The 25,905-nt window shown below is 41.9% G+C and overlaps 1 protein-coding gene across 4 annotated transcripts in view; it reads left to right on the top strand.

Annotated features, from left to right (window-relative positions):
* The window catches only part of LARGE1 (LARGE xylosyl- and glucuronyltransferase 1), a 387,820-nt gene that overhangs the window by 335,694 nt on the left and 26,221 nt on the right, over positions 1-25,905 (top strand). For all 4 annotated transcript variants that reach the window (XR_003095093.1, XR_003095092.1, XM_025209336.1 and 1 more), the window contains 3 exons: positions 10,204-10,367; positions 15,477-15,755; positions 22,533-22,679. Coding sequence is in view for 2 of the 4 variants with exons in the window: in XM_025209336.1 (XP_025065121.1) it covers positions 10,204-10,367; positions 15,477-15,755; positions 22,533-22,679 (590 nt within the window). In the remaining 2 variants the exon portion in view is untranslated. The remainder of the gene's footprint in view (positions 1-10,203; positions 10,368-15,476; positions 15,756-22,532; positions 22,680-25,905) is intronic.

The following is a 25,905-nucleotide window of genomic DNA, read 5'->3' as shown; positions in this document are numbered from 1 at the left end:
GAAAGACAAGTTGTTTTGGCTCACTGCTGGTCCACATGATGAAGAACTGCTGCACACTGCTGCTATCTGTTACTCTGTTAGCTCAAGTAGTAGAGATCTATACAATTGATCTAAAGGATCCAACCCTGCTGATAAACCACATGAATCTCAGTATGATGCCACATACAGGAATGTCTATGTTTTTCTATTTGCTCTTTTGGTAATGTAGAAAAGTAACACAGAGAAATACTATTTTACAAGAATATTTTGAAGGTTGCAAAATCAAGCCCTTAGAGGTAAGAAATACTAGAATTAAACCTTCTCTTGTCTCATAATACATATACATAACTTCTTTTTTCCCTTGTACTAAACCCTTTTCTCCTTTGCTGCATAGGATGGGCCTACCATAAGGATAAACAATATAGAAAACTTTTCTATTCTTTATATGGCCCCTGCCTCATATATTGCAGACGCTGGAAAGTGTGCAGTGGATGAGGCATGGACTTGCAGGGGAAGAAAATCAGTCGGTTCGGGTAAGGCAGTTGAATGTTTCCCTGGAAATTGTTTTCTATCTCTGTTCACACAAATGGCATCTTTACACATGCTCCAGGATAAGGGGGGTGCTTTTATTAGAACAGCTCTCAGGACCTGCTCTAATTAAAGCGCACACAGCGTCTTGTGTATTCAGCATCCTGTGCTTCAAAATGTCGGCTGGAGCACTTTAACTAAAGTTCATTCAATGAGCTTTAGTTAATGTGCCCCCATCACCATATTAAAGTGCAGGGACACTGAATACATGAGATGCCTAGGCTGCTGGATCTTGCGAATTATGTAATAATATATGTAATAAAATGTGTAATTACAGCATATTGGAGCAGGTGTCCTGCAAGTCTACAGGCACCAAAAATTCCTAAGTAACAATGGGCTAGTTCCTGAAACCAGGAACATCACGCATGGTCACTGATTGTGTATTCTTCATTTGCTGTATGTCTGACTTGAGACTGCGATCTGACTTGCAGAACTGCTGAACACACACGCACAGTTAGGTTAGTGACAGACACTACACATAAACTGGTTTAAGTAATCAGAAACTGGTTTAAAACCATAACAGAACCTAAGTTCAGTACACATAAACCAGTTTCAAAATAGCTGAAACTGGTTTAAGATAAACCTGGTTGAATGTAGTATCAGACTTAAGTGATTTGGGTCAAACCGGTTTATGCAATGTCTGTCCAGGACCCCTTCCTAGTTCAAATTAAACCAGAGTCCACCAGCATCCCAGATGCTTTGCAGCCCTGGGCTGGGCTGGGCTAAACTCTGTGCTCTCTGCTCCAGAGAATAGGCTGGCCCTGCCCCTCTCCTCCCTAGCCAGAGCTCCAGAGGAGACTGCAGGCACAGCAGGGTCTGCCTGGCTCCCCTCACTGCTCAAGTGGGGATTCCCCCCTCCCTCCTTCCCTCCCATCTCCCACAGCATGGACCCCATCCCCACAGACCCTATCCAGCAAGTGGTATCCTACATAATGCTGGGAGGTGTCTGTGTGTGTGTATCTCCAATTTTACTGGGACAGCACAAAGGCAGACAGGACGGTGTCCGCTTAGGGCTTTTTGGAGCTAATCAACAGGTCAGCTGGTAATGTCTCTCCTTGGAAAAAGATGTTTAAGAAGAGCTTGAACTAATGAGAGAGGCTTTTGTTTTGCTGATGGACTGATGAACACTCTGGGTTTTATCAGCCCCCCTGCTGGTTTGCAGCCCTGTCAGGTTTGCAGGCAGGGAGAGGGAGATTGAAAAGCTCAGTATCATCAACAGATGCATTCACTGCACAGACCCACTTTGCCTCAGAGTGCTAGCCCAGGGCTGGGATCTGGCAACACTCCTGCTCCTTGAGCAGCCAGCAAGGGAAAAGCCTGGGATGGTGCAGGCAGAGTGGGTGTTTAAAGCACTCCCTAATCAAAGCGTCCTGCCATGTCCCTCCTCCCGCCCCCCCGCTCAGCACTGTGGAAGTCAGTGGCGACACATAGTGGGTGCACGGGTGACAGGCAGCACTCCCCGCTTATGCGATGGGCAAGGGGGCAGGCAGGAGCGTTGGTGCCCCCCCTGCAAGTGCCAGCCGGGGAGTGGGGGTGCCGGCTGAAGCACCACTGGCCCTTCCGGGAGCACCACTCGTGCTTCCTGGTCAGCGCAATCAGCCACGGGGGACCCCGTCCCCTGGTCACTGACTGGCCGCTGGGGAGGAGCACCAGTTGTCCATGATGGAAGGGAAGGGGGAGCTGCTTTAGTACCCCCCAGCTTCTAGCCTGAGACACTGCAGGCATGTGCCTGCATTTCTGGAATGAAAAGGGAATGTCTATCCACCTCCAAATTGGTTCAAGCTTTGCAGGTTAGAGTAACCTGCAAAGATTTAATCAATTTAGGCTTAGGCCTTTTGAATGTCTGTCCCTAGCCTGTCTGTCCCTAGCCTCAGTGGGAGCTGAGCTTTGAAAATATGAAGTGGTAGATAATGCCACATAAACTGAGAAATCAGGTCCTAGATATCTCAGACTGGGCACTGTAAATTAATGGAGAGTTTTGGTCTTAAGCATACTGTGCCTCAGCTCCTCATCTGTAAATTGGGAATAATAATACTACCCCTTTATTTCACAGAGAAATTGTAAAGATTAATTAATGTTTGTGAAGGCTTCAAATGCTATAATAGGGAATGCCATGTAGAAGTCCATGAGGAAATTAGTAACCCCATCTTCAGAGCAGGGTTGAACTGTGCATAGTAAATAAGGCCTGAGGCCACTTGTTAAACAGTGAGGAGAAATGAAACGCTGACATGCTGCTCTTCCAGTGCACATCAACTATCCTGTGTACTGAATGAGGCATGAGTCCGGGGGGGGGGAAGGCATGCAATCATTTAATTAAAGACCGTGTATCATCATACAAATGCACAAAGGGATCGTAGAAGGTTGCACAGACAACCTGAATCCTGTTATTTCCTAAGTTTTGAGTGTTTGACTTTGCAACCTTAATAATGTTCTTTTAATGTAGTTTTTATGTATGTGTAATTATTGCTTGTGTTGCAGCAATGTCTAGAGGCCCTATCCCCATTGTATTAGGCACTGTACAGACATGTAATAAAAAAATGCTTCTTGTCCTGAAGGGTAACAGTCAGAGAAAAGAGACAACAGATGGTTTACAACAAACAATTGTACGGGAGGGGGAGCACAAGGTAACAATGAGGCAATTATAAACTGCATGATAAGCAGCAATCACAGCGTGGTGGATTCATAGCTATATATTCCTATCCTGACTTGGTTCCAGACAGTACCTTCACCCTTCTGCAGAGGGAGAGCTGATTAAAGAGTTTTCAAATCTGCTGTGATTCATATAAGATGGCACAGTGACAAAAATGCTGGTGCCCTCTATGCCCAAGTGCTCCCAGGAATGGAGCTAGTGTTGCCAGAAGCACAAACTAGCTATAGAAGAAGAGGCATTTCTGGTGGGAATGCAGTACAAGAGCCTGCAGGCTTTGTCTGTTCTTATGGACTCTCCCGCCAGAAGCTTCCCCACAGTGGGCATCCATTGCTAGTGGTACCAGAGCACGTTCATGTCAGCTCCATGTGGCTGTACATAGCAGCTGTGCTGCCAGGGCACAAAGTGTGCCCTGGGAAGGCATCAGCTGCTGAAGGGATCACAGCAGCTAATAGAAGGTATTGGGTGTATCTGCACATGCTCTCTGCCAGCTGCTGGGCAATGGCAGAAGCCTTCCTTCAGACAAATAGGTGGCATAACTCAGCAGGCAGAAAGAAGGGGTTTTGTTGCTACAGAGGAGCTGTGAGAATTTGAAGTTCTACCAGCAGAACTACGTAGAGTAGACCAGGTTGCATAGAAGGTGTTTCTGGCTGGGAATGGGAGGGGTCCCTGTCTCTGTGTGCAAGAAGATGACAACTGGAAACACTGACTGCTTATATAGGAGAATGTGTCCTGCCACTGCTGCTCAGTGACCTACTTCACTCACAGAATGCCAAATTTGACCCCTAGTGGGAGAGAAATAAAAATTTAATTGTTGTAGTATTAGACTGTCTTTATTGCCAATCAGTGGAAAGCCAGAATTACTTTATGTACAAGCCCCTGTAAGTGTTTGTATCATCACTTATTTTGTTTGTGCCACATTAGAGACAACAGCTAATTTATGTATGAGATTGACTGCTGGTATGACCTGGTGCAGTGTCATAGAAGTCAGTGATACCAGCATGTCGGACTAAAGTGCGGATATAGTTTATCTCCTCTTTCCAACAGAAGAACTGTACTGCCTTTGCAGAATGAACCTTAAGTGTTCATGTGTTGCAGAAAGGATGGCCTAACAGCTAGGGTTTTAACCAGGGACTTTCTGGGTGTCTGTACACATGTCGGGAGGTTGCTCCAATGCTCTGTAATTACAGAGCATCAGAGCAGACTCAATTAATTGAGTCTGCTGGAGCATGCTAATAACATGCTCCAGCCAGCCTCCACATCTTGTGTAGCAGCTTCCCCACACTTCAAGATGACAGCAGGGGCGCTTTAACTAAAGCTCGTTCCATGAGCTTTAGATAAAGCACCCCCACCACCATTTTGAAGTGCAAGGGCACTGATACATGAAACACTCCATGTGCTTTAATTAAAGCGGTTCTCGGAGCTGCTCTAATTAAAGCACCTTCCCTTCTACCCCCAGAGCACATGTACAGTCTGATTCAATAGGTATTTCTAGTGTAAATGGTGATGAAATATTTGATTTTTAAATATCACCAGTCCTGAATAGAGTATGGATAGATCTGGAATCACTATTATGGTATGGACAGATGAAAATGTTATACTGGATTAAAAGGCAGGATGGACTTACTGTAAGTCAGCTGTTCCATGGTAACTGTTTCATGTGTCTGCCCCATATTGCAATAAGTGAAAGCTAAATAAACCAGGACTTCCTCTAACTGAAACAGTGTGAAGTTATTGTGGTTTAGCTTCTCCTTAACACAGGATAGAAGAAGGCATACAATCAGTTACCCTGGAGCAGCTGGTGTGTAGTAAATCATCCCTCCCACTCCCCTATTTTATTTCTATAGAATTTATTGGTTTGTTCATTCCTTCATTTGGAGTTCAGTCCCACAGATTTTGAAAGGAAAATTTTCTGGCATGTCTGTTAAAACAAGACAAATCTTTGAAGCTGCTCAGGAATCTGAAATGTTAGAAATAGCCTCAGAAAGATGGATTCATGGGCAGTGTGTGGGCTGGCAGTGAAAGATGCCTGATACATGCCATTTATTACATAGCTGTGCCATTTATCGCATGGAGAGCAAGCACCACCTCTTCCCAGAGGAATATCTTCTGTAGGCAACTAGATCTGGTAAGTTATGGGGAATTATGGTACAATTCAGTGAGCTGCTTAAAAGTTATTGCCCAGGCTGTTTGTGCCTGTCAATCCAGCCATGCCTCAAAGGCCACTTTCCCTGAGCTGAAGTCAGCTCCTATGCCGCAGATGGCTGCTAAGAGAAGTAATTTAGCAAATGCATTTAATTTTCAGATAGCTGTCTCCTTGTTTTGGATCTCTCATCTCACATTCATTTCACTTGCTGCCATTTTCATTTCTGAGACATTTAGCATTCAGGAACTAATGAAAGCACTTGCTGCCTTTGCTACAGTATTTTCCCAGATACTAGTGATTGTAAAAAGAATTAAGCTTTTAAACTATAAAAATCTTCCCTGGGATGGTTTTTCCCTCATGGTCAGTGCTAAATAGCCTTAGAGAAGATTTTGAATGGAGAGAGATTCTCATGCTAACCAGATATGTCCCATTACTAAATACATGCTGTCACTCTAAGGGTAAGGTGCCTGTGCTATATTAAGCTTATTGTTATCAGTATAATGGAGGTGTTCATAATAGAGATGCCACCTTTTTTATGAAAAGGAGCAGAGATTAGGATCCTCTTTTTGAATGTGCACTGTGTTTAAGTGAGTGGCTGTTTGCATAGATCTGTCAGCATTCTCATTATAACCCCTTCTTTTCATGGATGTATAACATGGGAGCAAACTTTAAACCAGGCTATACATTTTCAGCTTATAAATACTGGATACACACAGTACACATATACTAGATAAGACTATATCATTGGAGAAATACTATGTGATCATGTAGCTAAATATAATATAAGCTAACTTGCAGTGCTAGAAAATGATGTACATGAACCTCTGACTGACCATTTCCTAGCCTTTGTTTATTTAACTCTGCATCTTTAATATTCTCTATCCATTGCCCTTATTTGTGCATACATGGGCATGCTTGCAGTATGCATGAAATATATGTATGTAGATAATAAAAGAATAGACAGAGAAATGCTCTTCAACATAAACCAGATAACTATCATTAACACAATAGATAGATATGTCCAGGTCCTTCTGGAAAAAGAAGGTAACCATAGCTCCCATTTTAGCAACAGAAGATGGAGGAACAGAGAGATTCAGAGCACACAATCTAAGATCACGCTCAAGACCGTGACTGGGCTGAGAATTTTGATCCAGGTGTTTAGTACCCTCATTTAGCTTCTTAACCACAAGGCATGAGCTCTTAGGGCCAGGTCCTAGTCCATGTGTTAGGCATCTAAGTAAGACTTAGGCATCTGAATCCAGTACTTTTTCATCTTGTTTCACTCCTTGAAGCCCCATGTCTACTTCTACAGTGTGCCTTTACCTTAGCCATAAGAAAAAGCATGGAAAGCAGTGAGGAGAAAGAAGATCCACCCACCTTTTGTTCTGACAGTTTTTCAGAGACTTAAATAGAGCTGAATTGGCTCTTATTTAAAACCCTAATACGTGGGAAATAATCTGGCCCATAACATCTGAGAGTTTAGGCTTGGTTTAAATGTTTTAAACTGACAGGTGGGGCGCACATTGCCTTGCATGTCCTCAATTTTAATTTCTTGTTAGAAGTGAAAAGTTGGGGAAGTTTCTAGGGATTCCCATGCCCGTCCCCCACTTTCTACAAGGGCCTTTGGACAGCTTTGAGAGCAACAGCACCAAGTTTGTTAAACATTGACATATTAGTATCAGGAGTCATAAGTTATACGGAAAGAAAGGACAGAGACTCATCTAGGGCTCTGTGCTAATTTTGCCTGTGGCTTCTTCATTTTCAATTTTGATTTTGTTGCCACTTGTACCAACAAAGTCTTGGGGAGCCCGGGGAAGTGTGTGTGTGTGTGTGTGTGTGTGTGTGTGTAAAACCTCCACCTGAAAAAGTGAATGACATCAAGATGATGAAGTGAACTTGGGTCCACAAAAGCTTTTGCTTTCTACATATCTCTTATTTAGTTAATCTATAAAGTGTGTGTCTACCCTGTTTTCAGAGGTATCAAGAGCCATCAACAAAACAATGAGACTTCTAATATACAAAGTGATGACAAATGCACAAAATGAATGGGCCAAAAACAAGAGAGATTTTCCCCCTATAATCTTTTTCTGCTGTATTGGTATTGGTGGCACGTGTAATGCTAGTGTTGAGCCCCAGCTCAAGTCTGGGATCGTGCCCGGTATGCAAAAGCCAATAAAGATACCAGGGGTGAAAGTACAAAGAAGGTTTATTGCTAGCAATAAAAGGTGCGAGCGGAATATTTCACATAACAAGCACACCAGATCACTATTTCTAAGCATCTTTTATACAGGAGTTTTCAAGCCTTCGCAAGTGTGCTTGTTTGATGATTGGTTATAAGTGAGTGACGCAAGAAGTTCTTTACTGAGCATGTCTCTATACCTGTGTTTTAGCCATGTATCTCATTTACATACATGTGTGTTTCATTAGCATACTTTTTCCCCACCTAGGGGTGTGATTTTTAGTATTTTAATGAGCCCTTTAACCCAGTACTCTGTTTCTTCTTTTGTTTTCAAGCCCCCTTTATCCGAGACTGTCTCCTCCTTATCATTGCAGATGGGCATTTGTCACATAGCATTCTCTTCTTCTTATCGTCTCCGAGTAGAGGTTTCTAGGTCCCTCCTTACACTAGCAGTCCTAAAATTTCCAGATGTAGGTATGAGTTCCAAGCAGACAGAGCCCCCTTCCAAATGTATTTTAACATATTGTAGTTAAGTTATAGGCTGCCATTTTTGCCAATGGTCAGAACCAGTAGTATAACTAGGGGGCACTAGCCCTAGATACCATTTTAGAGGAGGCACCAGAATAGTGAAGTGACCATGTTGGGGACACCATGCCACAGCCAGCAGCCAGGGTCTGGTAAGATTCTCCAGAAACCCCCTCCTACTACTCCTCTTAGGCATTTCTGCCCATGGCACAGAAATTGCTACTTACTTACCCCACTGGTCTGGACTTCCAGTTCTGTGTCCAAATTATATATTCAGTAGATTATACCCCCTTCCCATACATTTCTTTGCCAGCTTTTGCCCTTGGTACTTGTCAAAGAAAATTAATGTTTGTGATGGGATATTAACACAACAACCTTTGAGAAACTCATTTTCTTTGCTCATTAATTTAGCACTGGAGAACTCCAGTGTGGTTGGTACCAGTAACAGTAATTTCTCTTTAGAAACAAAACATGTTACTTGAATATATTAGATCAGAGATAAATATGATTGGTTAACAAGTTTTTGTAGCATTTCTAAACACGAGATACTTTTACAGGCCTTTTGTGCATCAAGTCGTTGTAGGCTCTGAATTTCAGCCTCATAACAGGTGGAGCTGTATGCTTTGGCTCTGATCAGGAGTCCCATTGACTTTAATGGGATAATTCATGTGCTTAAGGGTTTTGCTGGATCAGTGCCACAATATTCAGCATGATATAGATCGAGCCCAATATGAGAGACATTTCACTACACTGGGTCATATATCATTGCATTCTGAGTCATGTGTTGCCCTGTAATTACAAGATATACGTAGTCTTAAAGCAGATGGCTTGTTAACTAGATTGTAACCATATTAGGGACCAAATTATGGCAGGATCTGTATTGGGATCTGTAAAGAAGTCCTTTTCATCCCCTTCATTCGAGATATTAAAGCTAGGAAATGTGAGGGAAAATCTCTAGGACTGTCTAGAAGGGCCACATCTAAATGGAGCACGAACAAAGATATGACCACACCCTATGTTTTGTGGAGTGCAGTAGGAAGAGGAGTGTGCAGCTTTCCAATGGGTGTAGCAAGTGCAGTTGTTCGCTACCCTCTTCACCAGCATCCACTGATGGCTTTAGGATTTCCACAGTCAGAATGTTGGAGCCTGTGCAATGCACTTTCTCCCTGATGCACCACAGTAGTTGAAACCATCATTTAACCCAAAATGTTATTCTGTAACCCTTAATTCTTTATATCCTTTTAGTTTGCAACCAGAAGGTAATCTAATAACCATGCAGCTGTGCAATTGCAAACTTATAGCCTGGTCATTTGTTTAAAAAAAAAAAAAAGGAAACTGGTAAGGTATTGAGAAGAAATAGGAAATGCTTTGCAGTTGTTTTAACCATCAAAGTGTCCATCTGGTTGATAGCTTGGATAAGGGAATCCTAATGTCTCTGTAGAGGAAAGAAAAGCAAAACAAATTAAAATATTCCATTCATTCATTTGCCACGAGTTTTATTTTTAATTCAAAGATGACTTTGATATGCTTGCTTTGGGAAGATGAAGTAAAGAAACCTCAGCTAAATAGCTGTTTGTAAAGCAGACTGAATGAAACTCCAGCAAACCTAGAAGATGTCAAACTGACCTTGTCTTCCTTCAGTGGCAGTTTTAGCTGAGTAAATACTGGAAGGGCTGGATCATAGTCTTTCTGAAAGTAGTCTCTTTTAAGAGCTATTTTGAGAGCTCAGTACTTTGGCAGAATGAAGGATTCGTGGCCTGGTCCAAAGCCAGCTGAAATCAAAGCGCATCTTTGCATTACTCAAAAAAAGACTGAAGAGTAATATCTGAAAAGGGGCCAGTATTTATTCCATGAAGTAGCCAAAAGAAACATTTCAGCTGTATGTTTTATCACTGATGTCAACAGTTGTTTACAACTGAGAGCAGTGTTGTGCTGCTGCTACAATGTCAGCACAGACAACGTCCACATTTATTTTCTTTTAAGTCTGCTTTGCATAAATAGTGAATTTTAAAAAATATATATTTTTAACAGTTCAACCACTGCTTTAGTTGCGTCAAGCCTGGAACTCCCAAATTCATCCTCTGTTGTTTTCTAAAGGAAATATGCACTGTCTATGTTTTGTCTGCTGTTTGTTTGCAGCTCCAGAAACAGCTTTCCGAGCTTGACGAGGATGATATGTGCTATGAATTTCGTCGAGAACGCTTCACTGTTCATCGCACTCATTTGTATTTTCTGCACTATGAGTATGAACATGCCTCAGAGGACACTGATGTAACACTGGTGGCTCAGCTCTCAATGGACAGGTAGGGAAAGTCCTTTTGTTTATAAGGAAGTGGGAAACAAAAAATATCTATTACAAACCCCAAGAAGCTTCCCAGAGCTCTAGTCATGCCATGTAACAGGAGGAGGAAGACTGTATTTTCATAACAGTTAAAATATGAGACCAATACCCTAGCTCTATCTTGATTTAGGAGCAACACAGGTAGGTTAATGCAAGCTTCCCCCGTTCATCTCTGCTAGTAGTGAGGAGAACTGGCAGAGCCCTGTGAGAAGATCAAGGCTGGAATAGCAGGGGTTGTAGCAAGAGAGGGATGGTAGGGTACTATTTATTTACTATGCCGGATAACTGTAGAAATTAAGAGAATTGTTTGATGGATGTTGGCAAAGAACAGGAGCTGACAAAAAAAGTGAGCACAATATTGTCCTGTAGGAAAATGTGATATCATCTCCTCTGGAAAATTGTTTCATTGAATTATATGATTTGTGAAAATCAAAATTGAATATTTTTATTTGCATTTGATATTTTGAAACGAAACCTTAATTTTGAAACATCAATTTGAAACAAGAGCATGTTGTTTTGAGATGTCATGCCATTTCTATAGAACTAGTAGTTTTCTGTTTAAAAATTCCAGTTTGAAACGTTCATCCATTTCCATTTGAAATGGAAAATGATTTCAAACTACTGACATTTCCCTTGGGACAATAATTTCATTTCTTGACCATTTCTAGGTAACATGTGTCTCATTCCAGGAGTTGTGATTAGTTGCCCCTTTCAGAAACTTAAAAAATAATAGTTAAGTCTTCGGCAGCATCTACGCCAAAATCAGCCACCTTCTTAATACTTCAGATCAATCAGTCTCCATTTTCCTGCAGCTGATTAGTGCAAATCTAAACTAAGCCACACGCTTGCCGATATCAAAATGTGCTACAAAAAGGGGACAGAGCCACTTTAATATAAACATGTAATTGATGCTGCGTACATGGAGCACATACAGCATGAAACATGGCATGTGCATGTTATTGCACCATTGGAAGGTCAGTGCTTTTCCAAGGGGAACCAAATGATTTCGGATTGAAAGCTGTAGCATTTTGCGCACTTCTCAGCACTGCATACTGTTCATTTAGTTATGATTTGCCAGGTTCGCCAGTGCCTGTTCTATTGATTTTTAATTTAAGAAACATTTCTTAAGTGTTCGCAAGCCTTGGAGTCAAAAAACAGACCATGAGTGAATGCCACAATAAATTAGTAAAGTTGGTGTTTGCACGTGTTGTGTTTTGCCTCCAGAATTTAATTCAAAAGAATGAACTGCAGCACAGTGCTGCTTCACAGGCAATGAGGCAAAGTCTAAGCATCTGTTTTCCTTCCTGGATCTTCACTGGGGCACATGTTTTTATTGATAGACAGAGATGCACATTTTTCCTTGGAAAGGGCAGCCCTTGCATTGCTGTGCAGGAAAAATTTCCCCTGCTTTTTGGTGTGTTCTTATGATTTATTGATTTGGGTTGAAAATGCTCTCTTTCAGCTGAAATCAATAAATCATATCTTGCCAAGTAAGTGTTTAGCTGTTTTGTTTTCCCTCCTGTCTTTCAATTGCTGACTCTGTTTGTTTGTTTGTTTCTTTAGGCTGGTTTTTCTAACATCCTCTATAGCAGTTAGAGACATTTTTAAATAGCATCTCACATATAGAAAGACATGTACATAAGCAATACACTGTGGTACATGCCTCCATTATCTTTCCAAACTTTTGTATAAACAAAACGAAAGCTACATCAACAACTACCAGCATCTCCATTCCTAGTCCCAGCTGAGATTGACATGATTGCAGTGACAGGTTTATGGATCTTTACTGTGTAAGGACAGAGATGCATTTTAGGGGCTAAATATAATATGCACAGGAGGAAAATCTGAAAGAGATTTCATGCAGTGGTGTTCCTTACTTGTTAAATGTTGTCGTTCATGCTGATGTGGTGGTCCTTTCTGGACCTTGCTTGATTGCACCACTACTTATTCAAGCATTATTCAGGTGAATGTCTTGGTTAGGTAGTCTTTTTAAGGCACTGTCTACTTGGGATTCAGCAGTCACAAGGATAGTTGCACTCACGTAAGCCCAGGATATGGACAAAAAAAGACACAGATGAAACGAGTGGAGTTTATTGCTGCTTGAAACTGGGATAAAAGTGAATTGTGAGACAGTCAGGCATTCTTAAAAGAAAAGCTGGCAACAAGGAAACAAAAAAAAAAAAAAGAATTATAGTAAAGTCTGTATGACAAACACCTGATTAGAAACAAGAACTAAAGACTATAAATTGTTCTGGGAGAGGTTTTACCTGCTCCAAACTGCTTTATAATTAAACACTGTAAAAAAAAAAACAAAAAGACTTTTACCTTGACTAGTTTAGTGGGCATGATCATAGAGCAGAGGTTGTCAATCGGGGACATGTGTACCCTTGGGGTACTTGGGATGGCCCCAGGGGGTGCGTGCAGTGGTATGGGGAAGCGGCATGGTGGCAGCGCAGAGTGGTGAAGGGTGACAGCGACCACTACGTGTGAGCTCTCTGCCCCCTGCCGCTGCCAGTCACCACTTTGCGCTGCCACTGCGTGCTGCTCCCCCACTGCTGCCATTCACTACTCCACTTCCCTGCGCCACCGCATGCTGCCAGCTTTGCATCCAGCTGACCGTCAGCATCCCTCCTCCCTGGTCTCGAAGGGGGTACACTCCAGAAGGGGTACCCACCAGAAGGGGTACACGCCTTTAAAAAGTTTGAAAACCCCTGTCATAGAGTATAAGGCAAAAGAGACTATTTTCAGTTCATCTAGTACAGGGGTACTTAACCTTCGGCCCCCGGGCCAAATGTGGTCTGCAGAGCCATTGTAGCAGCCCACAGGGCTTCCCACAGGTCCAGAAATTTGACAGTGGGGGAGCGGTGGCCATTAACATAGCCACCCTGCCTTCTGCCAAATCCCCAAGCCCTAATCCCTTCATGGCTGATCAGAACCAACTTATGTCCCTTTGCCCTGTGGGGCTGGGCAATGCCCCCCACATCTCCCTCTCTCTCCCCTAGTCTCTGCTTCTGGATCAGGGCCAAGCCATGTCCCCTTCCCTCCCTGCAAAGCTGGGTTGGGTCCTGGCCTCAGCCTCTTCCCTCTGCAGAGCCAGGTTGAGCTGGGCTATGGCTCCTTCCTCCCTGTGGGGCTGGGTCAAGCTCCTTTCCCCTGTGGGGTTGTGTTGGAGCCAGCCTGCTCCTGGCTCCCCTCCATGCAGCCAAATGATGTCTGCTGTGCCTACCTGGGCACTGGATTGGAACTACTGGCTGGATCCAGCCAATGAGCAGACCGGACACAGCGAATCTGGCCTGCCAGGGGAAAAGGGTTGGACATCACTAATTTAATCCAACCTCCAGCATAGTAGCACAGGCTGTGGAATCCTCCCACCTCAACCACAATAACTTGTGGAACTAAAGCATGGCGATTAGAAAGATACTGTAGAATGGGAATATCCTGAAATGTATGTAGCTGCACGGTACGAAATTTATATTAGTGAAAACCAATTCCCATCTAACTCCTGTAAGAAGCCCTACAGACATCATCAGGTGTGCCTTGTAAATGAGTTATGCATGCCATTTATCCATTGCTTTGAGCCCTTGAAAAACATTGCTGTGCATCTGTTCCTTGACGATTGTCCCATTTAAGCAAGGGTGCCCTTTATCTGAGTGATGATTAATTGGATTCCACTGATTAGTTGGTTCCTTACTCTGTGGAGGTTAGGGAGGGAGGAGAACAAAGTATGTTTTTCTCTATTGCTTAACTGTCCTATCTGTTTGATATATTGTTTTTAAAGTCAGTAGCTTAAAGCCTTTCACATGCCTTTTAGATCTGTTATTGATCTCAGTTTCCTAATCCAGCTGTATGTTGCAGATTGATAATAACCTGTGTTTCAGTAATAGATAAGAAGTAAACAATGCACCAGGTATATGCTAGTAAAGGTAATATCTCGCATCTACAAAAAAGGTTTAATATCTTTTTGGATGTTATTAGGATCACTAAGAACTGCAGGAGAAAGCTATTAATGTTAAAATCAGAATTTATATTTGCTAGTACGAACACATCATTCCTTTCCGCTGCAAAGCTTAAGGAGATCGTAGGAGGGGGGAAATTATTTTCTTTGATTAGAATGATGCAGAAAACTTTCCTTGTGTCTTGTATGAATATTAATGGGGAAAATATAGAAAAGTTTATTTGAAAAGTAGAGGAGACAGTCATGCTGCCAAGTCCATTCTGGCTAATCTCTAATACAATACATGACTGTGCTGTGTAGCCTTATTTCACTTTATATTAACTAAATATGCTTTTTAACCTGACTCTACAATATTTTGAGGGATATATTTTAATCTCTATATGTTTCTTTAGAACTTGCTCCTAAGATTTTAACCAGACAGGATTTGATTTAGGTATACACATAAGGAACTGTGGTTATCGTTTTCCTGAATAATATAATTACTGGTGTGTGAGTTTAAAAAGTTTGTGAAAAATTATTTTGCTTAAAAAAAGTCATTTCATAACAGCTTGGAGAAAAATCTTTCAATATTATACCCAGTGATGTTTCAGAAGGTTGTTTCTACCTGAAATCTTTTCTGTTTATGTGCTGTAGCCTAACACTGTTACTCCCTTCAACCCAAGCACATGCATACGCACACACAAGCTCATTCCTGTTGATGTGGCATCTTCATGATGTTGCCCAGATAGCATATGTTCTCCTGGTTAGTGGCAATTTTTCCCAACCCTAAGAAATTCACTCCGCTCACTCCCATTTTTTAAGGAATTTCCTAAAGAAGAAGCTGTTCTTCTTCCCTTAAATGCACTGCTCAAATAAAGCTACTTATCAGATTGCCCCAGGGTACCTGGGTCTTCTGTAGAAGCTAAGCACAATCCTGATCCACAAGGTCCTCATTCTGTAAGTGGATCTGCATGTGTAGATGCCTATCCCAGTAGAAAACCCATTTATTTAAGAGGGGCATCACATAAGTACAGAGGTCGACTTGTATGGGCTTCCATGAAGCATTAAGACCCATGGCAGAAAGAATATCCCACTGTGCCAGTTACCCTTTTCTTATTCTCCCTCTTCTTCTTTCAGGCTCCAGATGCTCGAAGCCATCTGCAAACACTGGGAGGGCCCAATCAGCCTGGCACTCTATCTTTCTGATGCAGAGGCCCAACAGTTTTTGCGCTATGCCCAGGGTTCAGAGGTTCTCATGAGCCGCCGCAACGTTGGGTACCATATCGTGTACAAGGAGGGCCAGTTCTACCCTGTGAATCTCCTGCGGAATGTGGCCATGAAGCACATCAGCACACCATACATGTTCCTGTCTGACATTGACTTTTTGCCCATGTATGGACTCTACGAGTACCTCAGGTAAGTATACAAGGTTCTTTGGGTAAATCTGATATATTTTATTAGACCAGCTCAAATAATTGGGGAAAAAAAAGTAAATGTAGCATGAGGCTCTCCCTTCCACATATACTTCCACTGTGGAATTGCCTCAAGCCATAAGTAGGGTGTAACAACAGCCTTAAGGCATTTGAAGTATGTAAATACAGTACTAAGCAAAAGAAAGGAGTTCTATAGGGCGGTAAAAGTGGCTGTTAACTAACAGCATGATAACGCCAGAAAAAGGGGAAACCATGTCTAACAGTAACATCATTTAGACTGCAAAATACTTTCTGAAGGTTAGCGGTGGGAGCAAGTTGTGAATTAAACTCCATCGAGCACAATTAAATGTATGGCAACATACTTCATTAGCAGGGAGATGGTCTGGGTGACCTATAGTCTTTTCTATCCCTAATATTTATGGTTCTGTATGTCTGTGGTAGAGGAAAAATGCAAAATGTTATTGAAGTTGTTCTTCCTGTGACATATTGTTAACCCAGCACTCTACCTTGAAAATAGGGTTATGATCCAAGCAGGTTTAATGTATAATTATAAGACAAGAGACCGTCAAGGCAGAATAATTACTGTGCTGAAATTGGGAGGGGTAACCTCAGTATGCATTGTACAGTAATGAATGTGATCAAAGTAGGCTGAGGAAACTCTAGACCCTGAGCATTTAACACAGCCTCCTTTAATTGAGGCCTTTCCCCTCAGCAGGGAGAGGCTGACCACCATAGTCTAGTGCATGGTGCAAGGATGACACCTTGTGGCCAAACCAAAAGGTTTCATTTCCTTTTATCCTGTTGATTTTCCTTGCCCTTTACTCTTATTCTCACTTTCATTCATTTTTGAGATATTTAAAGTGTTCCAGCAAAAGATTTGACTATACACAGATATTCAGTGTAACTGCCCAGGCCAGGGCACTTTGAGTATTAGAGAAATACGCATTTCCATGTATGGGATTTATGAAGAAATGCCTTCTTTCCCTTTAAGTTTGGAACTCAGCAAATTTCTTCTCTTCTATTGTGAATTGAAGTACTTGGCATAGAAGAGATCAGTGCATGGCTTTGCAATCGTATTCTGAGGTTTATTCCGTTTGCCCTATAAATATTGGGCCAGATTCACTGAGGTTACATGTATATGTTACTCCATTAAAATCAGTGGACTTGCACCCTTGGGCGTCTGCTATCAGTTTGACCCCCGGTTTCTTGCCTAAGCATGTCTTTTTGTGCCTTCTTGGGGAGTGAGATCCACAAAGTAATTCTGCCCCTGACACCCAGACAACTCTTCCCAGGATTTGCAAAGAGGACTGTTGTTATTGCATACTCTTATTTACCTTGGTGTTGATTGATGCACAGAATCACAGAAAAATTGGGCAGAGAGGGACTTCCAGAGGGCCTGTAGATCATCCCTGTGTAAACCATCCAAGGGAAGTATTTGTCAAGCTTGCGCTTAAAAAGTTACAAAGACAGACATTCCACTGCCTCTCTAGATGATAATTTCCATTACTTAACCACCCTCATGGCTAAGTCTTCCTTCTTGCAGTTCAAGCCCATTACTTTTCATCCTGTCCCCTATGGACACAGAACAATTGATTGCTACCCTCCTTATAACAACCTTGTTTTTTTATATTTGAAGACTTCAGTCTTCCCGTCTCTAGAGAAAATACTCCCAAGTCTTTCAACCTTTTCTCATATGCCCCATGCTTTCTGTAGATTGAGTCCCAGTCACAACTGTGACCATGGCCCTGTGGCTGTGATAATTTGCACATTCCAAAGGAAAGCACCTTATTCTTTCATACCCCTCTGGGACACCATAAAGGGAGTCAGCACACAGAGCAAAAGAGAGGAGGAACAGGAGAATGATGGAGAGCAATAGGTTTGAGCTGTTAAAATAATTGTGAATTTGTGGCACTTAACTAACTGAACAGCCCCCACCTAGCAGAGCCGTTAGGAAATAAGAATTACACAGAAGGCAACAGCTGACAGGATGTGATGATCCACAAGCATTTTTTCAGACCTCAGATCACCCGAACTCTGATTGCAATTCTTTTCTGCTTGAGTAGGTCAAAATTGCCCATGACACTCTCAGAAGGAGCATTTTATGTAAATGATTTTTGTTAAATGATGACCATTTTAAAGTAAAATTGTGCAGCAGGCTGCAAGTCTGCTTTAAATAAAGATGGTCCCTGCATACTTCTCCATTGACAGTTCCTACCAGTGCTTCTTGTGGATAGTTAATTAGTGATATATATCTGAATCACAGAGATTGTTCCCTAGAGATGCACATGCAGTAATAGCAGCAAGCAAATAGAAATCATGTATGGTGTTCATGGCATGGCTTTGTAAAGGGAGAAATCCTTCTCTGTTGGTAACAGATTGATCTATCCATGCTCTAGATGCACATCTACAGCATAGATGGTGAGGAGGAGGAGACAAGGTGAAACATTTTAAAATAGGGTGAAGAATGGGAAATGAGGGGAGACATTTGATATCATGAACATAACTTTTCAAAAGCACTTTATGTACAGTGACTTTGCCCAGAATGGGAAAGGCTCTGACACTTGATCTTTACTTTAGATGCATTTTTGCCAACAGCTACAGTGTTTAAACTAGTTAAGCTATTTTACAGGTATTTATATAGGGTCATTTCAGTATTTTTAATCTCCCTCAAAACTCTTCTCCCCCCATCCTTCTTCTGTAGAATATAAGGAGAAAGAAATACATTGTTCTGATGCTTTCTATTCAGAAAGTAACAACACCTTCCTAGTTTGTGCTGAGGTGGAATATTCTGTTACCTGCTGCATTCAATCAGTTGTCATTCAGATCATCTTGTCATTACCCCAAATCCCGGTGCCTCTTTTGGTAGCTACAAGTATTGTGTATGGGTCATCCTAACAGTTTTTCCCTCATAAAATCAGTTGACGAAGTCTTTCTGTACACTATCCACAGCTGTAGTGTAGTATTGAAGTTGCTTGCTGCTGCAGCTAGTGTAGAAGTTTCCTCCTGACATGACTGTCTAAAACGTACTTTGCACCTCCAGCAAGACGTTAAACACAAACTGAGAGTTGATATCCTCATTGTATTTCCCTGTATTCGTATCTCATGTGCAATGTGAAATATTTTTGGCTGCCACGAATGGGGGTAATACCTCTGAGAGAAAAGCTTCCCATTGTAGTTCTTAGTTCTAGATGTTGGGTCTGTTAGTATTAGTTTTGGTGGGGTTTGGTTTTGGTTTTCTGAAAGGAAGCAATCTAATGGACTCAGCACAAGATTGGGAACTCTTCCATTCTAATCCTGGCCCTGCCACTGGCTCATAGATTGATCTTGGACAAGTCACTTCAGACCTGATCTAAAGCCATCTGAGTCAACAGGAAGGCTCCTACTGAATTCAACAGAACTTAAGATCAGGCTGTTAACCTTCCTGTATCTTAATTTCTTCATTGAAAGTAGGGATGTTCAGACCACTCTACCTTACAAGGGGAAAAATTCTTAGTTATTGCTTTTAACACACAGTGAGTGTATCTACACAAGATGCTAAAGGCACAGTAGACTATTTCTACTGTGCATTAGCACATCACAGTGAAAGCCATGCTCATGTGCAGAATTAGTCTACCACACGTTAGTGTCATGTAAAAGACATGTGCCAGCACTACTGCACAGTAGTGCTGATTACAGCACATTAAGTAAAATCTATTATTACAGGTACCAACTTAATGCACTGCAATTACAACACATTAATACATGTGTAGATGTGCCCAGTGAAGAAGGAAAGATTTATATCTGCATTTTGGAGTTAGTTCAACCTCTGAGGATATTCTTGTGATTTAAACCCTTTTCTTCCACACCTCACAAAAATGGGAATGAAAAATTTAATTTTACATCTTTTCTTAGGTCTGATTAGTAGTTTAGAAATGTAACCCAACCTTTGCTATGTCTGAATGACATATCATGCAGTAAAGACTGAACAGAAAGATGCCTGGGAAACAGTTTCCTGGACAACACTAACAAAGAGAAAGCTCTTCACAAAACCATGTATCCTTATTTTTGAAGCTTGGGAATAAACACATAATAGAAAATAGGTGCTAATGTACTGAATCTGAAAAAAAAACAAACCTTTACAGGTGCAGTGCATAGATTCAAGTCTCTGCAAAGTTGGTTATCAAATATACAGCTGTATAATTACCCTTCTATTACAGACATTCAGTGGCAACTATTGTAGAAATCTTTCAAGTTCAGACTCCTTGGGGCGGGGGGGAGGAGGAGGCCTCAAAGAAAATCCAAACTAAAACCTATGTATAGGCCCAGGGAAGAAGAAAAACAAACCTGCTAGCCTACTTCATGTTATGAAGAGGTTAGACTGTAACTAGAACAGTGACCCTAGAAAATTAGTGTCGAAAAAAATATTTTGATCAGTACAGCTGAGCATGTGACGTGAAGGGAGGAAGCCAGCTGAAGGTCTAGTGATAGTTCAGCATGCTACCCTAAGTCAAGACATTTTTCATTATTATCATCATCATTTTCATATACTATTAGAGTTCTATCCTGCCCTATCCAGAAAAGCTCAGACTGGCCTACAATAATAGAATACTACCCTCCTCAATTACTCAGTTTTACCCTTCTTTTATATAATATCATCTCATTGGTTCTTTAGGTTTCATTTCTAAATAGCAACAAAAAGGTGGTATGGGGGAGAGCTTTTTCTTTCCCAGTTCTGAATACTCCAGAGGTGTAACAGAAGTACCGACTCATTGTAATGTAGCTTGCACACCTGTGTACCAACAAGGTATATCAAGCCCAGGAAGTCTTAAGATATCGGATAGACTTAATTAGTGCCTTCGATGCTGTGAGAGTAGAAGGTGCAAGTTAAAGCAGGGGGAAGAATCATTAGAAATCGTATAAGCACTGAATTTTGTCACTCAATGGTTCTGGCAGGTTGAGGAGGTTGATTGTAGAGGAGTCATCTATTTACCTATAGATACCATGGACATTAGCAATGAGGAAGGAAACAAAGGGAAAAGTACAGAAAAGTTATAATGAGAAGCTAATAAAATCCATCAGTTGTGTAAAGTTTGTTGAAATGTGGCACTGGCTCTTTAAAAAATGAAAACTTTCATGTAAGTTATGAAGAAGTCTCTTTTTATACAACAAGCCTATAGGGATCCTGTGATACAAAACCAATCTGAATTCCCTAAAACTCAAATTTTATTAAATCTTTCCTCTTCTCTGATTGCAGCAGAAATAAATTTTAGATATTCTAGAGCCTTAGAAGTGGTTTGTTGGTTCCCTTTTGGTGTGATGACAGTGATCCCAATTCCTTCATCTCATAAGGCTGTAGGTAGTTTGTCGCCTGTCATCATAGTCCTTGATTGCTCATTGCAATACCATAAAAGTCAGTACAGTAAATCCTGTTAAGGGGAACTGAATCTGACAGAGGGAACGAGGCAGATTTTTATATGAAATATAAAGATAATGAAAGGAAACTTGAGGCAAAGTTGTTTTGACTGGCAAGTATACTACAATTCAAATTTGGGGTGGAAGGGACTTTTTTGGATTTTAGTTTCTTAGGAAAGGAAAGTACAAATAGATCTGTCTGGAGCTGGAAATAGTGCAGGCAGCTGCTCTGTTAGACTGCTCTGCTTTTGTTATTATTTGTTTGCATGTAGTGCCCGAAGGTCCCAAGCAGGATGAAGGCCCCTTTCAGTCAGGTATAGTAAACACGCATCAAGTCTCTGCTTTTACTGACTGCCAGCTGGAATACACAAACAGACCTAGAAGGATGCAACCTGTACCCAGCTTCTCTACAAAAAGCACTTGTTTGTACTCTTTGTACTTAGTAGTAGTAGCAGCAGCCACAGCAGTACCTGGTTGTACATAGAGGCTCCACAATGGGAAACAGAGTCTTTACACACCATCACAGTCATTGTTGACGCTACAACTTATACTAATATATTTAGTTCTGGTAATTTACCTTTTTGGTGATTTTCAGCATCCCTTGTTATTCTAGTTCTGGCTCCCCACCTGATTTTGACAGACCACCTCAATTCTGAGTTTGTTATTCTAAGCCGGGACTTCCCCCTGATCAGAGATTCACAGTTGTATCATAAGGGTTTTCTGACACCCAACCCCCAGTCTGTATGGTGGATGAGTTTTAAATGAGCATTAAAATAAGGATGAAGGAATAACTCACTGAACCTGTAGAGGGCAATAATACAAAAGTACAGAACAGAGTTTGAGCAGTGACCCTCTTTCTTTAAAATTGGGGATAAAATTTTGACAGGCTTACAAAGAATTATTCCCCAAAAAGCACTTTCAAACCTTAGATAATGTAAAACCCAAAGCTAAGCTCCCAGCTAGACTTTACTACAGAATAGAGTTTGTCTGAATGGAAAATTCTTTTTAGCTGTTTCCTTAATCTGTAGTAAAATATAGATCAAAGAGCTAGGTCTTTAACTCACCCTTAATATTCTCTAAAAGGGAACAAGAAATTGGACCTGGTCAAAATGATTATTCAGATAAACCTATATATCACTGAACAGTCAGCAAGCATTGACCAGTCAAACACCTTGAATGTAAAAACTTGTAGAAGTGTATTGCTGTATTTGTTCTTAAACTGACTGGTTAAATGAGATGAGAAAAAAGCTGTGTATCCTGGTAGAATTCTCCACTTGACCTGCCATCTCTTTGTTCTTTACTTTGCAAAGTTTGGTGATTTGTCCAATGTAAAATTCTCCTACTTGTATTCATTGCTCTTCTCTGCCAGGAAGTCTGTCATCCAGCTAGACTTGGCCAATACCAAGAAAGCTCTGATTGTACCTGCTTTTGAGACCCTTCGGTACCGCCTCTCCTTCCCCAAGTCAAAAGCAGAGCTGCTATCTATGTTGGACATGGGAACCCTCTTCACATTCAGGTAACAAAGAAGGGTTGTTTTTTTTATATTGCAGTCAATATCCTTTGGGTTTCTTGCTGATCTGTGAACATCTGAATCACCCCTCTTGTGGCCAGTCAGTAGCTCGAGTTTCCTTTAAGAAATATTCTGGGAGTTTTCTCCAAATCATAGAGAGGCAATGCCCCAATAGCATACGGTGTACATATGTTAGACCTGTAAATTCTATATTCTGTCTACCATTTCCATCGAGGTCATGGCCTTCCTGCTACTTCAAGCTTTCTGTTCCTAAATTGGCTTCATTTTATTTTCATGTTTTTTATTGCATTACAAAGTGTGCATGTGTGTGAATGTGAGGGAGAAGGAGAAGGAGAGAGTAATTATACCCTTTGGTGGCTAAGCACAGACTAGAGACCTTTATCATTTGTGAGACCAAAAATAGTTCTCTATTCACTAATTGGCCTCTGAATTGACTGATTAAGCAATTAAAAATGCTGACTGGCTGTGGGTCTTTTTTTAATTACTAAACAACACAATAACTAAATAACTTTCCTTAGTGGGGAAAAAAGCATCGTGGTATGTTAGTCTATCTGCAGAACCAGATGCACCTGAGTTTTAAGCTCAGCTTTGAAACAGATTAACTAAGTTGCCTCAGGCAAGTTGCTTATGTTATTTCTGCTTTAAGGTTAGGGACAGACATTCAAAAAGATTGAGCCTAAATTGATTCACTCTTTGCAGATTAGTCTAACCTGGTTAAATTTGAAACTGGACAGACATTCTCTCTGGACTGAGGAAATTCAGGCACATGCCTGCAGTGGCTCAGGCTAGAAGACAGGGGGCACTAGAGCAGCCCTCCCTTCCCTTCTGCAGGGAACTGAGCTGAAGGGAGTGGCCAGGCCCCAGTAGGACTCTCTCATTAGGGAGGTCTGCTTGCATGGTAGCAGGCTTTTCCCTGCTGGCTGCTCAAGGGGCGGGAGTGTTGCCAGCCCCCAGCCCCAGGCTAGCACTCTGAGGCAAGTGGGTGGGGGGTGGGGACCAGTGCATCCATCTGTTGATGATACAAAGCTTTTCAGTCTCCCTCCCTGCTTCGTCATACTGTCTGCAGTAAACTGACAGGCAAGCAAGCCAGCTGGGGGCTGATAGTGATAACAATCTTTATCACCGGATTAACAAAACAATGGTCTCTCTCCATTACTTCAAACTTTTTAAATGGCTTACCGCCTGACCTGTTGATTAGCTCCAAACAGCCTTAAGCAGTCACTGTTCTGTCTGCCTGCCCTAGTGAAATTGGGGAGAGATGCACACAGAGACACCTCTTGACATTAGCTAGCATAGCACATGCGTAATGTCTGTGGGGCTGGGGTCTGTGCTGTGGGAGATGGGAGGGGGGGATTTCCTGCTTGAGCAGCGAGGGAGGGTAGGGCAGGGGGAAGCCAGGCAGACCCTGTTGTGTCTGCAGTCTCTGCCAGAGCCTTGCACAGCATTAGCTAGCATACCACATGCTGGCTATGGTCTGTGCTGTGGCAGAGAGGAGGAAGGGATCCCTGCTTAAGCAGCGAGTGGTGAGGGGGTGGGAAGAGGGGGGTACGGGGAAGTCAGTAGACCCTGATGTGCCTGCAAGTCTCTGCCAGAGCTCTGCCCAGGGAGCAGATGGGGGGAGGGGTGGGGCTCTGCTGTGGAGCAGAGAGCTCCGCCCAGCCCAGCCCAGAAAGCATGCCAGGATGCTGTGGGACTCTGATTTAACTTAAACCAGCAAGGGGTCTGGGACAGACATGGCATAAACTTGTTGAAGCCAAATCAGTTAAGTGTGATACAACATTCAGCCAGGTTTATCTCAAACTGGTTTCAGCCATTTTCAAACTGGTTTCTGTGCACCGAACATCTGTTCTGTTACAGATTTAAATCAGTTTCTGATCACTTAAACTGGCTTATGTGTAATGCCTGTCCCTAGCCTAAAAAGGGGAATAAGGAGTATGCAGGGAATTATAGACTGGAAGACCTCATTTTGATATGCAAGGAGTTACTGGAGCAAATAATAAAACAACCAGTTTGGAAGCACCTCGAGAAGGAAGGGAAGGGCTGGTAGTCAACATGGATTTGTTATGAACAAATCATGCCAAAACAGTTTGATTTCCTTCTTTTACAGGATAACTGGCTTAATGAACAAAGGGGACTGCAGTCAACATAATATAGCTGGACTTCAGCATGTTTTTTTATACAGCCCCAAGTGACATTCTGTTAAGTAAACTAGAGAAATGTGGGATAGGTGGAATTATTGCTAGAACAGTACATAATCAGCTGAATAACCAAAAATAGACTATAAATGCATCAATGGTAGAATGGCAAGAGGTTTTAAGTTGAGATTTCACAGAAGGTTTTTCTGGGTCCAGTGATATTTAACAGTTTTATTAAAGCCTTGGTTATGAAAAATGGAGAACCTGTTAATCTGTTTTGTAGATGACTCAAAACTGGGAGGGCTTGAAAGCACTTTGTGGGATTGGAGTAGAATTTAAAAGGATCTTGACAGATTGGAGAACTGAACACTTAGGCAAGTGATACTCAACCAGGGTGCTATGGCACCCTGGGGTGCCTCAAGATCCTTTCAAGGGTACCATGCAATGTTAGCCCTGTTAAGTGTGCAAACATGGTTCACACCCTGGATATCTTGAGTCTAAAAAGGTTGAGAACCACTGCCCTAGACAAAAGAATGAGCTCCAGCCAACGCAAGTGTAAGGCCTTGGCTCAAATAGAGAATGAAGGATTAATGATGACACAATAGCATTACTAAGAAAGATATGGGGAGTTGGTGGAACACAGACTCAACATGCAAATGCAATTTTGGACTGTATTAACGGGAGCATAGTACATAAGACACAGGACGCAGTAGTACCACTTGAGTTAGTATTGTGTCACGTGTACAATTCTGGCCTCAGGGAGTGTTGTGTACATTTTGGGAGAGGTAAGGAGTTCTTAAGATGATATGTTTTATTGAACCAACTTCATATTTGGGGTAGCCATTAGGGTCGTGTGAAGCTTTGGGTGCTGATTCAATTAAGAGGAAATTTGGCCTGATTTGGTGGCCCAATCTCCAAATCCGAATTAAATCGGGACCAATAAAAAGGTCCAAATCAATAGCTCTCTGAATCGATTCAGAAAAGATTCGGAGAGCTTTGATGATTTGGGCAGTCCCCGCCTGCTGGAGCTGGAGACAGACTTGGAGCTGGTAAGCAGGGGGCGGGGGAGGGGACCA

Source organism: Alligator sinensis, unplaced genomic scaffold (assembly GCF_000455745.1).
Source record: "Alligator sinensis unplaced genomic scaffold, ASM45574v1 scaffold409_1, whole genome shotgun sequence".
Classification (NCBI taxonomy): Eukaryota; Metazoa; Chordata; order Crocodylia; family Alligatoridae; genus Alligator; species Alligator sinensis.
The sequence above is the reverse complement of the archived record's forward strand: the minus strand, read 5'-3'. Positions and strand labels throughout refer to the sequence as shown.